The sequence below is a fragment of the Poecile atricapillus genome, chromosome 26, assembly GCF_030490865.1.
Source record: "Poecile atricapillus isolate bPoeAtr1 chromosome 26, bPoeAtr1.hap1, whole genome shotgun sequence".
NCBI classification, from domain to species: domain Eukaryota; kingdom Metazoa; phylum Chordata; class Aves; order Passeriformes; family Paridae; genus Poecile; species Poecile atricapillus.
Window position 1 is genome coordinate 354,418 of NC_081274.1, and position 15,016 is coordinate 369,433.

General features: G+C 44.7%; 1 protein-coding gene across 1 annotated transcript in view; it reads left to right on the plus strand.

Moving 5' to 3' along the window:
• LOC131588491 (histone-lysine N-methyltransferase EHMT2-like) overlaps window positions 1–15,016 on the plus strand; it is a 38,430-nt gene that overhangs the window by 23,219 nt on the left and 195 nt on the right. Inside the window, 8 exon segments of the mRNA XM_058857380.1 lie at window positions 445–599; window positions 2,113–2,280; window positions 4,273–4,417; window positions 6,288–6,365; window positions 8,360–8,475; window positions 9,736–9,822; window positions 11,189–11,267; window positions 11,973–12,148. Coding sequence (XP_058713363.1) covers window positions 445–599; window positions 2,113–2,280; window positions 4,273–4,417; window positions 6,288–6,365; window positions 8,360–8,475; window positions 9,736–9,822; window positions 11,189–11,267; window positions 11,973–12,148 — 1,004 coding nt within the window.

Consider the following 15,016-nt stretch of genomic DNA (forward strand, 5'->3'; position numbering starts at 1 on the left):
GGACATCTGAGATACACCTGGGACACACCTGGGGACACCTGGGATAGAGAGGATACATCTGGAACACACCTGGGGACATCTGGGACACACCTGGGGACACACCTGGGGACACCTGGGGACACACCTGGGGACATCTGGGGACACCTGGAGACACCTGGGGACACCTGAGATACACCTGAGATACACCTGGGGACACCTGGGGACACCAGAGACACCTGGGGACACCTGGGACACACCTGGGGACATCTGGGGACACCTGGGGACACACCTGGGGGCACCTGAGATACACCTGGAGACACCTGGGGACACCTGGGACACCTGGGGACAGCTGAGACACCCCTTGGGACACCCTGGGTACACCTGGGACACACCTGGGGACACCTGGGGGCACCTGTGACACACCTGTGACACACCTGTCCCACACCTGTCCCCACCTGTCCCCAGGAGGAGAACATCTGCCTGCACTGGGCGTCGTTCACGGGCAGCGCCGAGATCGCCGAGGTTCTGCTGAACGCTCAGTGCGACCTGCACGCGGTCAACTTCCACGGGGACACGCCCCTGCACATCGCTGCCAGGGAGAGCTACCATGATTGTGTCAGGTAAATGGGTCTGGGGGCTTCGGGGGGGTCACAGGGGTCACAGGACACCTGGGGGGTCACAGGGGTCAGGGGACACCTGGGGTCATGGGGACACAACTTCCACGGGGACACGCCCCTGCTCATCACTGCCAGGGAGAGTTACCATGACTGTGTCAGGTAAATGGGTCTGGGGGCTTCAGGGGGGCTGGGGACACCTGGGGACACCTGGGGGGTCACAGGACACCTGGGGACACAGGGACACAACTTCCACGGGGACACGCCCCTGCACATCGCTGCCAGGGAGAGCTACCATGACTGTGTCAGGTAAATGGGTCTGGGGGCTTCAGGGGGGCTGGGGACACCTGGGGACACCGGGGGACACCTGGGGTCATGGGGACACCTGGGGACACGGGGACACGCCCCTGCACATCGCTGCCAGGGAGAGTTATCATGATTGTGTCAGGTAAATGGGTCTGGGGGCTTCGGGGGGTCCTGGGGGGGCTGGGGACACCTGGGGGGTCACAGGACACCTGGGGACACCTGGGGACACCTGGGGACACCTGGGGACACCTGGGGTCATGGGGACACCTGGGGACATGGGGACACGCCCCTGCACATCACTGCCAGGTGAGAGTTATGACTGTGTCAGGTAAATGGGTCTGGGGGCTTCAGGGGGGCTGGGGACACCTGGGGGGTCACAGGGGGGTCACAGGGACAGGTGAGGGAAATGGGTCTGGGGGCTTTGGGGGGGTCACAGGGGGATGGGGACACCTGGGGGGTCACAGGGACAGGTGAGGGAATTGGGTCTGGGGGCTTCAGGGCAAATTCCCTGAGTTTGGGGGGTGGAAATCTCTGGAATTTCAGCTTGGAATTGATGAATCCTCGTTGGAATTCGGGCCGGAATTGGGGAATTCCTGGAATTTTGAGGGGCAATCCCTGGATTCCGGGGGTTGTTCCCAGAATTTGGGTGGGTGGTCCCTGGATTTGGGTGGGTGGTCCCAGAATTTTGGGGGGTGGAAATCTCTGGAATTTCGGGTTGGAATCGATGAATCCTCGTTGGGATTTGGGCCGGAATTGGTGAATCCCTGGAATTGTGGAATTCTCTGGAATTCCGAGGGTTGTTCCCAGAATTTGGGTGGGTGGTCCCTGAAATTTGAGGGGTGGTCCCAGAATTTTTAGGGGGGGAAAATCTCCGGAATTTCGGGTCGGAATTTCAGGATCCTCATTGGAATTTGGGGATCCCTGGAATTGATGAATCCCAAAATTCCAGGGACGATCCCAAAATTCCGGGGGTCGTTCCCAGGATTTGGGTGGGTGGTCCCTGGATTTGGGTGGGTGGTCCCAGAATTTTGGGTGGGTGGAAATCTCTGGAATTTCGGCTTGGAATTGATGAATCCTCGTTGGGATTTGGGCCGGAATTTGGGAATTCCCTGGAATTGATGAATCCCAAAATTCCAGGGGATGTTCCCAGGATTCCGGGGGTCATTCCCTGGATTTGGGTGGGTGGTCCCTGAGCCCCTCCCCTCATTCCCAGCCTGTTCCTGTCCCGGGGGGCCGATCCCGAGGTTCGGAACAAGGAGGGCGATTCCCCCCTGGATCTGACCCCGGAGCGCTCCGAGGTCTGGGTGGCTCTGCAGCTCAACCGGAAACTGCGGCTGGGGGCGGCCGGGCGCGCCCTGCACACCGAGCGCATCGTCAGCAGGTGGGAAAACGGATCCAGAATGTTCTGGAATGTTTGGGAATTTTTTGGGAATTTTCCGGGAATTTTTGGGGAATTTTTGGGGAATTTTTTGGATTTTTTTTTGGATTTTTTTTCAGATTTTTTTCTGATTTTTTGGGGATTTTTTCAGGATTTTTTTGTGATTTTCCAGGGGTTTTGCGAGATTTTTTGGGGGGATTTTTCGGGAATTTTTTGGGATTTTTTTTGGAATTTTTTCGGATTTTTTTTTGATTTTTTGGATTTTTTTCAGATTTTTTTCAGATTTTTGGGGGATTTTTAAAGGATTTTTAAGGGATTTTTTTGGATTTTTTGGGAGGTTTTTTGGGGGATTTTCGAGAATTTTTGGAAATTTTTTTTGTAATTTTTTTTTATTATTTTGGGATTTTTTGGGAATTTTTTAGGGATCTTTTGGGGATTTGGGGTTTTTTGGGTGGCGCCACAGCTCAACTGGAAACTGCGGCTGGGGGCGGCCGGGCGCGCCCTGCACACCGAGCGCATCGTCAGCAGGTGGGGAAACACTGGGAATTCCCTGGGAATTTTTCGGGAATTTTTGGGAATTTTCCGGGAATTTTTTGGGATTTTTCAGATTTTTTTCAGATTTTTTTCAGATTTTTTTTCGGATTTTTTTCTGATTTTTTCAGGATTTTTTAGGGATTTTTTTGTGATTTTTAAGGACTTTTTGGTGAGATTTTTTGGGGGATTTTTTGGGGGATTTTTCAGGAATTTTTGGGAATTTTCGGGAATTTTTGGGAATTTTTTCAGATCTTTTTTTGATTTTTTTCTGATTTTTTTCTGATTGTTTTTTTATTTTTTTGGGATTTTTCAGGAATTTTTGCGAGATTTTTTTGGGGGGATTTTTCGGGAATTTTTGTGAATTTTTTGGGAATTTTTTTTTTATTATTTTGGGATTTTTTTGAGGGATTTTTTTGGGGGAATTTGGGCAGCTCAACCGGAAACTGCGGCTGGGGGCGGCCGAGCGTGCCCTGCACACCGAGCGCATCGTCAGCAGGTGGGGAAACACCTCCAGAATGTTCTGGAATGTTCGGGAATTTTTCGGGAATTTTCGGGAATTTTTGGGAATTTTCCGGGAATTTTTTGGGAAATTTTTCGGGATTTTTTTTTCTTTTTTTCTGATTTTTTGGGGATTTTTTGGGGATTTTTTGGGGATTTTTTTTGCCAATTTTTAGGAATTTTGGGGGAATTTTTTTGTAATTATTTGGGAATTTTTTGGGGATTTTTCAGGAATTTTTGGGAATTTTTGGGGATTTTTTTGGGAATTTTTTTGTATTTTTTTCCGATTTTTTTTTTCCTGATTTTTTCGGGATTTTTTTGGGGATTTTTTTTACCAATTTTTAGGAATTTTTGGGGAATTTTTTGGAAATTACTTGGGAATTCTTTGGGGATTTTTCGGGAATTTTTGGGAATTTTTTGGGGATTTTTTGGGGATTTTTTTCTGTTTTTTTTCCGATTTTTTAGGGATTTTTTAAGAATTTTTTCGGGATTTTTAAAGGATTTTTTGGGATTTTTCTGCAAGGTTTTTTGGGATTTTTTTGGGAATTTTTGGAAATTTTTTTTGAAATTATTTGGGAATTTTTTGGGAATTTTTCAGGATTTTTTTGGGGGAATTTTTTTGGACTTTTTTCTGATTTTTTGGGGATTTTTTTGCGATTTTTTGGGGATTTTTTTGCCAATTTTTAGGAATTTTTTGGGAATTATTTGGAAATTTTTTGGGGAATTTTTGGGGAATTTTTCAGGAATTTTTCGGGATTTTTTGGGGGAATTTTTTTGGACTTTTTCCTGATTTTTTTCTGATTTTTTTTTCAGATTTTTCACCGTTTTTCGCGGGATTTTCACCATTTTTCCCCGGATTTTCGCGGGATTTTCACCGTTTTTCCCCGGATTTTCGCGGGAACTCCCCATTTTTCCCGTTTTTCCCCCGTTTTTGCGCTGAATTCCCGTTTTCTCCCGGCTCAGGGACGTCGCCCGTGGCCACGAGAACGTTCCCATCCCGTGCGTGAACGGCGTGGACGAGGAGCCGTGTCCGCAGGATTACAAATACATCGCGGAGAACTGCGAGACCTCCACCATGAACATCGACCACAACATCACCCACCTCCAGGTACGGGGGGCTTGGGGGTCCTGGGGGGGTTTGGGGGGTCCTGGGTGAAATTTGGGGGGAATTTGGGGGGTCCTGGGGGAAATTTGGGGGAAATTTGGGGGCATTTTGGGTGGAATTTCGGGGGATCTCACTGAGAACTTCGAGATCTCCACCATGAACATCGACCACAACATCACCCACCTGCAGGTACGGGGGGCTTTGGGGGGTTTTGGGGGTCCTGGGGGGTCCTGGGTGGAATTTGGGACATTTTGGGGGGTCCTGAGTGGAATTTGGGGCGGTTTTGGGGGCATTTTGGGTGGAATTTGGGGGAATCTCGCGGAGAACTGCGAGACCTCCACCATGAACATCGACCACAACATCACCCACCTGCAGGTACGGGGGGCTTGGGGGGTCCTGGGGGGGTTTGGGGGGTCCTGGAGGGGTTTGGGGGGTCCTGAGTGGAATTTGGGGAGAATTTTGGGTGGAATTTGGGGCATTTTGGGGGTGATCTCGCGGAGAACTGCGAGACCTCCACCATGAACATCGACCACAACATCACCCACCTGCAGGTACGGGGGGGTTTTGGGGGTCCTGGGGGGGTTTGGGGGGTCCTGGGGGAAATTTGAGGGGAATTTGGGGGGTCCTGAGTGGAATTTGGGGGGGTTTTGGGGGCATTTTGGGTGGAATTTGGGGGGATCTCGCGGAGAACTGCGAGACCTCCACCATGAACATCGACCACAACATCACCCACCTGCAGGTACGGGGGGGTTGGGGGGTCCTGGGGGGGATTTTGGGGGTCCTGGGGGGTCCTGGGTGAAATTTGGGGGGTCCTGAGTGGAATTTGGGGGGGTTTTGGGGGCATTTTGGGGAGGATCTCACTGAGAACTTCGAGATCTCCACCATGAACATCGACCACAACATCACCCACCTGCAGGTACGGGGGGCTTTTGGGGGGTCCTGGGGGGTCCTGGGGGGAATTTTGGGGGGTCCTGGGGGGGTTTAGGGGGTGCTGGAAGGAATTTTGGGGGTCCTGGGGGGAATTTGGGTGGAATTTGGGGCATTTTGGGGGTCCTGGGTGAGTTTGGGGGGTTCCTGCTGAGACCTCCACCATGAACATCGACCACAACATCACCCACCTGCAGGTACGGGGGTCCTGGGGGGGTTTTGGGGGGGATTTTGGGGGTCCTGGGGGGTCCTGGGTGAAATTTGGGGGGAATTTGGGGGGTCCTGAGTGGAATTTGGGGGGGTTTTGGGGGAAATTTGGGTGGAATTTGGGGCATTTTGGGGGGTCCTGCTGAGACCTCCACCATGAACATCGACCACAGCATCACCCACCTGCAGGTACGGGGGGGTTTTGGGGGTCCTGGGGGGTTTTGGGGGGTCCTGGGGGGTCCTCAAGGGAATTTTTGGGGTCTTGGGGGGTCCTGGGGGGAATTTGGAGCATTTTGGGTTAATTTCGAGTTAATTTGTTGCAGTTTTCTTAATTTTTGTGGTAATTTTTGGGGAAATTTTCCATTTTTTTGGGTTTCTTTTCAGGTATTTTTGGTCATTCAAGGTTTTGGTTTTTTGGGGGGATTTTGGGTGGATTTTGGGGGGATTTTGGGGGGATTTTGGGGTTGATTTTGGGGTGATTTTGGGGTGATTTTGGGGTTATTTTGGGGTGATTTTGGGGCTGTTTTGGGGTGATTTTGGGGTGATTTTGGAGTGATTTTGGGGTGGATTTTGGGGTGATTTTGGGGTGATTTTGGGTGGGTTTTGGGGTAATTTTCGAGTGATTTTGGGATGATTTTTGGGGTTATTTTTGGGTGATTCTGGGGCTATTTTCAGGTGATTTTGGGTGGATTTTGGATTGATTTTGGGTTGATTTTGGGGTGATTCTGGGGTTTTTCAGCACTGCACCTGCCAGGACGATTGTTCCTCCTCCAACTGCCTGTGCGGGCAGCTGAGCATCCGCTGCTGGTACGACAAGGTGAGAGACCCCCAAAAACACCCCAAAATACCCCAAAAATCACCCCAAAACAGCCCCAAAATCACCCCAAAAATCACCCCAAAACAGCCCAAAAATCCCCTAAAAATAACCTCAAAAAATCTTAAAAATATCCCAAAAAAAAAACCCAAAACAGCCCCAAAAATCCCCCAAAATATTTCAAAAATAATCTCTAAACAGCCCCAAAAAAACCCCAAAAATCACCCCAAAAACCCCCAAAAATACCCCAAAAATGACCCAAAACCAGCCCAAAAATAAACTCAAAAATCACTCAAAAACAGCCCCAAAATGCCCCAAAAATACCCCAAAAATCATCCCAAAAATGACTCCAAAACAGCCCCAAAATACCTCAAAAATAACCCTGAAAATTTTCAAAAATACCCCAAAAAAACTTAAAAAAAACCAACCAAAAATGACCCCAAAACCACCAAATTTTGGGGGGTTTTGGGGTAATTTTGGGGTATTTTTAAGTCATTTCCAATTTATTTTTTGGGCTGATTTTTGGGTGTTTTTAGGTTATTTTTGGGGTGATTTTGGGGTATTTTTAGGTTATTTCCAGGCTATTTTGGGGCTGGTTTTTTTGGGTTAATTTTAGGTTATTTCCAGTCAGTTTTTGGGCTCATTTTGGGGTAATTTTAGGTTATTTCTGGTCTGGTTTTTGGGGTAATTTTAGGTTATTTCTGGTCTGGTTTTGGGGTGATTTTGGGGTGTTTTTTGGGTTAATTTCAGGTAATTTCCAGTCAGTTTTTGGGGTGATTTTGGGGCTGATTTTGGGGTATTTCCAGTCCATTTTTGGGGTGATTTTGGGGTGATTTTAGGTCATTTCCAGTCTATTTTTTGGGTTATTTTTAAGTTATTTCTGGTCAGTTTTTGGGGTGTTTTTTGGGCTGATTTTGGGATATTTCCATTTTGGTTTTGGGGTGATTTTAGGTCATTTCCAGTCAGTTTTTGGGGTGATTTTGGGCTGATTTGGGGCTATTTTTAGGTTATTTCCAAGCTGTTTTTTGGGTTAATTTTAGGTAATTTCCAGTCAGTTTTTGGGGTGATTTTGGGGTGATTTTGGGGCTGATTTTTGGGTATTTCCAGTCCGTTTTTGGGGTGATTTTGGGGTGATTTTTGGGCTGTTTTTAGGTCATTTCCAGTCTGGTTTTGGGGTGATTTTGGGGTGATTTTAGGTTATTTCCAGTCTATTTTTTGGGTTAATTTTAGGTCATTCCCAGTCTGTTTTTGGGGTGATTTTGGGCTGATTTGGGGCTGTTTTTAGGTCATTTCCAAGCTGGTTTTTGGGTTAATTTTAGGTCATTTCCAGTCCGTTTTTGGGGTGATTTTGGGGTGATTTTTGGGCTGTTTTTAGGTCATTTCCAGGCTGTTTTTGGGGTGATTTTGGGCTGATTTGGGGCTGTTTTTAGGTCATTTCCAAGCTGGTTTTTGGGTTAATTTTAGGTAATTTCCAGTCCATTTTTGGGGCTGTTTTTAGGTCATTTCCAGTCAGTTTTTGGGCTGATTTTGGGGTGTTTCCAGTCAGTTTTTGGGGTGATTTTGGGGTGTTTCCAGTCAGTTTTTGGGGTGATTTTGGGGCTGATTTTTGGGTATTTCCAGTCCGTTTTTGGGCTGATTTTTGGGCTGGTTTTAGGTCATTTCCAGGTTGTTTTTGGGGTGATTTTGGGCTGATTTGGGGCTGTTTTTAGGTCATTTCCAGGCTGTTTTTGGGGTGATTTTGGGCTGATTTGGGGCTGTTTTTAGGTAATTTCCAAGCTGTTTTTTGGGTTAATTTTAGGTCATTTCCAGTCAGTTTTTGGGCTGATTTTGGGGCTGATTTTTGGGTATTTCCAGTCCGTTTTTGGGGTGATTTTGGGGTGTTTCCAGTCAGTTTTTGGGGTGATTTTGGGCTGATTTTGGGGCTGTTTTTAGGTCATTCCCAGTCCGTTTTTGGGGTGATTTTGGGGTGTTTCAGGGCCCGTTTTTCCCCCTCCCAGGACGGGCGGCTGCTGCAGGAGTTCAATAAAATCGAGCCCCCCCTGATTTTCGAGTGTAACCAGGCCTGCACCTGCTGGAGGAGCTGCAAGAACCGCGTGGTGCAGAGCGGCATCAAGTGAGACCCCAAAAATAACCTGAAATCCAAAATCTCCACCCCAAAAATCCAAAATCCCCACCCCAAAAAACCCCAAAAATCCAAAATTTCCACCCCAAAAAACCCCAAAAATCCAAAATTCCCACCCCAAAAACCCCAAAAATCCAAAATTCCCACCCCAAAAAACCCCAAAAATCCAAAATTTCCACCCCCAAAAAACCCCAAAATCCAAAATCCCCACCCCCAAAAACCCCAAAAATCCAAAATCCCTACCCTGAAAAACCCCAAAAACCCCAAAAATCAAAAATTCCCCCCCAAAAAAACCCAAAAACCCCAAAAATCCAAAGTCCCCACCCCAAAAACCCCAAAATTCCCATTTTTCCCCCTTTTCCAACCCCAAAAATTCCCAATTTTTCCTCATTTCCCACCCCAAAAATCCCATTTTTTTCCCCTATCCCCATTTTCCCCCCAAATTCCTGTTTTCCCATTTTTTTCCCCCAAAATTCTCATTTTTTCCCCATTTCCAACCCCAAAATTCCCCTTTTTCCCCCCAAAATTCCCGTTTTTCTCCATTTTCCTCCCACTTCTCCCCACAAAATTCCCATTTTTCCCCAAAAAATTCCCATTTTTTTCCCCCCAAATTCCCATTTCCAACCCCAAAAATCCTGGTTTGTTCCCCAAAAATCCCATTTTTTCCCCCAAATTCCCATTTTTTCCCCCAAATTCCCATTTTTCCCCCAAAATTCTCATTTTTTCCCCATTTCCAACCCCAAAATTTCCCTTTTTCCCCCAAAAATCCCCATTTTTTCCCCAAAAAATCCTCATTTTTTCCCCCAAAAATCCCCATTTTTTCCCCAAAAATCCCCATTTTTTCCCCAAAAAATCCCCATTTTTTCCCCCCCAAATTCCCATTTCCATCCCCAAAAATCCCGGTTTTTTTCCCCAAAATTCCCGTTTTTTCCCCCAAATTCCCATTTCCAACCCCAAAAATCCTGGTTTGTTCCCCAAAAATCCCATTTTTCCCCCCAAATTCCCATTTTTCCCCCAAATTCCCATTTTTTCCCCAAAATTCTCATTTTTTCCCCATTTCCAACCCCAAAATTTCCCTTTTTCCCCCAAAAATCCCCATTTTTTCCCCAAAAAATCCCCATTTTTTCCCCCAAATTCCCATTTCCAACCCCAAAAATCCCGTTTTTTTTTCCCCAAAATTCCCGTTTTTTCCCCCAAATTCCCTTTTCCCGGTGTTTTTTCCCAAAATCCGGTGTTTTTGCCCCATTCCAGGGTCCGGCTGCAGCTTTACCGCACGGCCAAGATGGGCTGGGGCGTCCGGGCGCTGCAGGCGATTCCCCCCGGGACCTTCATCTGCGAGTGAGGGGCGGGAAATTGGGGTGAAAAACGGCAAAAACGGGAAAAAATATAAAATGTGGGGGAAAAATACAAAAAATGGGGAAAAAACGCAAAAAAAAAGGGGAAAAAAGCTCAAAAAATGGGGTGAAAAATGGCAAAAATGGGAAAAAATAACAAAAATGGGAGGAAAAATCTGAATAATGGGGAAAAAACGCAAAAAAAATGGGGTGAAAAACGGCAAAAATGGGAAAAATAACAAAAATGGGAGGAAAAATAGAAAAAATGGGGAAAAACGCAAAAAAAATGGAAAAAAAAGCACAAAAAATGGGGTCAAAAATGGCAAAAAACGGGGGAAAAAATGATAATAATGGGGAGAAAGTACAAAAGAAATGGGGTGAAAAACGGCAAAAACGGGAAAAATGACAGAAATGGGGAAAAAAATAGAAAAAATGGGGAAAAAACGCAAAAAAAATGGAAAAAAAAGCACAAAAAATGGGGTCAAAAATGGGAAAAAAATAACAAAAATGGGAGGAAAAATCATAATAATGGGGAGAAAGTACAAAAAAAATGGGGTGAAAAACGGCAAAAATGGGAAAAATAACAAAAATGGGGGAAAAAATAGAAAAAATGGGGAAAAAACGCAAAAAAAAAGGAAAAAAAAGCACAAAAAATGGGGTCAAAAATGGCAAAAAAATAACAAAAATGGGAGGAAAAATCAGAATAATGGGGAGAAAACGCAAAAAAAATGGGGTGAAAAGCGGCAAAAACGGGAAAAAATCACAGAAATGGGAGGAAAAATAGAAAAAATGGGGAAGAAGTACCAAAAAATGAGAAAAAAAGCACAAAAATTGGGGTGAAAAATGGCAAAAATGGGAAAAAATATAAAATGTGGGAGGAAAAATAGAAAAAATGGGGAAAAAACACCAAAAAAATGGGAAAAAAGGCTCAAAAAATGGGGTGAAAAAGGGCAAAAAAGGGAAAAAATAAAAATGGAGGGAAAAATGGGAAAAAATGCAAAAAAAATGGGAAAAAAAGCACAAAAAATGGGGTGAAAAACAGCAAAAATGGGAAAAATCAATGGGAATGGGACAAAGACATAAAAATGGGGAGAAAAAATGTCAAAAATGGGGAAAAAACAACAGAAATGGGGTGAAAAATGGGAAAAATGGGAAAAAAAAAACGGGAATGGGGAGAAAAACAACAAAAAATGGGGGAAAAAAGCACAAAAATGAGGAGAGAAATCAGAAAAAAAGGGGTTAAAAAATATTTGTGGATTTTTTGGGTGTCCCAGGGTATTTCAGAGTCCCCCAGGTGGGATTTCTGTTGGTTTTGGGGTGATTTTGGGTGGTTTTGGGGTCCCAAAATGAGGATTTTTTGTCCCCCCCAGGTACGTGGGGGAGCTGATTTCGGATGCTGAGGCCGATGTGAGGGAGGACGATTCTTACCTGTTCGACCTGGACAACAAGGTTTGGGGGGTCTGGGGGGGTTTGGGGGGTCTGGGGGGGTCCTGGGGGGTCCTGGGGGTCTTTGGGGGTCCCTGGGGGATTTTGGGAATCCCAGGAAAAAAAAAAAATCCCGAATTTTTAGGATTAAACCCCAAAAATTTGGGCCACCAGGTCTACCCCAAATGGGGCTGGAGTCACTTTGGGGGGGTCCCAGGAATTTGGGGAGGGGTCCCGGGGATTTTGGGGGGTCCCAGGTGTTCAGGAGGGCTCCAGAGATTTTTTGGGGATCCCAAAAACCCCCAAAAACAACAAAAAAAACCCCAAATCTTCCCAAAAACCCCCAAAATTTGGGCCACCAGGTCAACCCCATTGAGCCAATGGGGCTCCAGTTCCATTTGGGGGATCCCAGGAATTTGGGGAGGGGTCTCAGAAATTTGGGGAGGGGTCTGGGGATTTTGGGGACTCCAGAGATTTTTTGGGGATCCCAAAAATCCCCAAAAATGACAAAAAAACCCCAAATCTTCCCAAAAACCCCCCAAAATTTGGGCCACCAGGTCTACCCCATTGAGCCAATGGAGCTGGAGCCCCTTTGGGGGGGTCCCAGGAATTTGGGGAGGGGTCCTGGGGATCTTGGGGGATCCCAGATGTTCAGGAGGACTCCAGAGATTTTTTGGGGGATCCCCAAAACCCCCAAAAACATCCAAAACCCCCCCAAATGTTGCCCAGGACGGCGAGGTGTACTGCATCGACGCCCGTTACTACGGCAACGTCAGTCGCTTCATCAACCACCTGTGCGACCCCAACATCATCCCCGTCAGGGTGTTCATGTTACACCAGGACCTGCGCTTCCCGCGCATCGCCTTCTTCAGCAGCCGCCACATCCGGCCCGGGGAGGAGCTGGGGTCGGGATTTTATATCGATTTATTGGGGTTTATTGGGATTTATTGGGATTTATTGGGATTTTATATGGATTTATTGGGGTTTATTGGGATTTATTGGGATTTATTGGGATTTATTGGGATTTTATATGGATTTATTGGGATTTATTGGGATTTATTGGGGTTTTATATGGATTTATTTGGATTTATTGGGATTTATTGGGGTTATTTTGGGGTTTTATATGGATTTATTGGGGTTTTATATGGATTTATTGGGGTTTTATATGGATTTATTGGGATTTATTGGGATTTATTGGGATTTATTTGGGCTTTTTGCGATTTTATTAGGTATTTATTAGGATTTATTAGGATTTATTGGAGAATTATTAGGACTTATTAGGATTTATTGGGGATTTATTAGGACTTATTAGGATATATTGGGGTTTTATATGGATTTATTGGGATTTTATATGGATTTATTGGGGTTTTATTGAGGTTTTATTGGGATTTATTGGGGTTTTATATGGATTTATTGGGATTTTATATGGATTTATTGGGATTTATATGGATTTATTGGGGTTTTATATGGATTTATTGGGGTTTTATATGGATTTATTGGGATTTATTGGGTTATTTTGGGGCTTCCCCCGCATCGCCTTCTTCAGCAGCCGCCACATCCGGCCCGGCGAGGAGCTGGGGTCGGGATTTTATATCGATTTATTGGGATTTTATATGGATTTATTGGGGTTTATTGGGATTTATTGGGATTTTATATGGATTTGTTGGGATTTATTGGGATTTTATATGGATTTATTGGGATTTTATATGGATTTATTGGGATTTTATATGGATTTATTGGGATTTATTGGGATTTATTTGGGTTTTATATGGATTTATTGGGATTTATTGGGATTTTATATGGATTTATTGGGATTTATTGGGATTTTATAGGGATTTATTGGGGTTTATTGGGATTCTATTAGGTATTTATTAGGATTTATTAGGATTTATTGGGACTTATTTGGGATTTATTGGGGTTTATTGCGATTTTATTAGGTATTTATTAGGGATTTATTAGGATTTATTAGGATTTATTGGGGTTTTATTAGAATTTATTGGGATTTTATTGGGATTTTTTGGGGTTTACTGGGATTTATTGGGGATTTATTGGGATTTCTTAGGATTTATTGGGATTTTATATGGATTTATTGGGATTTATTGGGGATTTATAAGGATTTATTAGGATATATTGGGGTTTTATATCGATTTATTAGGATTTATTGGGATTTTATATGGATTTATTGGGATTTATTGGGATTTATTTGGGTTTTATATGGATTTATTGGGATTTATTTGGATTTATTGGGGTAATTTTGGGGTTTTATATGGATTTATTGGGATTTTATATGGATTTATTGGGATTTATTGGGATTTTTTGGGGTTTTATATGGATTTATTGGGGTTTTATATCGATTTATTAGGATTTATTGGGATTTATTTGGGTTATTTTGGGGTTTTTGGGGCTTCCCCCACATCGCCTTCTTCAGCAGCCGCCACATCCGGCCCGGGGAGGAGCTGGGGTTGGGATTTTATATCGATTTATTGGGATTTTATTGGGATTTATTGGGGCTTTATATCGATTTATTGGGATTTATTGGGATTTATTGGGATTTATTGGGGTTTTATTGGGATTTATTGGGATTTATTGGGATTTATTGGGGTTTTATATGGATTTTTTGGGGTTTTATTGGGATTTATTGGGGTTTATTGGGATTTATTGGGGATTTGGGGGGGCATTTTGGGGTGGGATTTGGGATTCGGGATTTGGGATTCGGGATTCAGGATTTGGGATTCAGGATTTGGGATTCAGGATTTGGATTCAGAATTTGGGATTTGGGATTCAGAATTTGGGATTTGGGATTCGGGATTTGGGATTTGAGATTTGGGATTCAGGATTTGGAATTTGGGATTTGGGATTTGAGATGACCCCAAACCCACGGGAAATTCGTGATTTGGGATTCAGGATTTGGGATTTGGGATTCAGAATTTGGGATTTGGGATTTGTGGTGACCCCAGACCCAAATTTGGGATTTGGGATTTGGGATTCAGGATTTGGGATTTGGATTCAGGATTTGGGATTCAGGATTCAGGATTTGGGATTTGGGATTTGGGATTCGGAATTTGGGATTCAGAATTTGGGATTCAGGATTTGGGATTCAGGATTTGGGCTTTGTGATTTGAGATTTGGGATTCAGGATTTGGAATTTGGGATTTGGGATTTGAGATGACCCCAAACCCACGGGAAATTCATGATTTGGGATTCAGGATTCGGAATTCAGGATTTGGGATTTGGGATTCGAGATTTGGGATTCAGGATTTGGGATTCAGGATTTGGGATTTGGGATTCGGGATTTGGGATTCAGGACTCGGAATTCAGGACTCGGAATTCAGGATTTGGGATTTGGGCTTTGGGATTTGGGATTCAGGATTCAGAATTTGGGATTTGGGATTCAGGATTTGGGATTCAGAATTCGGAATTTGGGATTCAGGATTTGGGATTTGGGATTCGGGATTTGGGATTTGGGATTTGGGATTCAGGATTTGGGATTTGGGATTCGGGATTTGGGATTTGGGATTTGGGATTTGGGATTCAGGATTTGGGATTCAGGATTCGGGATTTGTGATTTGGGATTTGTGGTGACCCCAGACCCAAATTTGGGATTTGGGATTTGTGATTCAGGATTTGGGATTTGGGATTTGTGGTGACCCCAGACCCAAATTTGGGATTTGGGATTCAGAATTTGGGATTTGGGATTTGGGATTCAGAATTTGGGATTCAGGATTCGGGATTTGGGATTCAGGATTCGGGATTTGGGATTCAGGATTACAGAA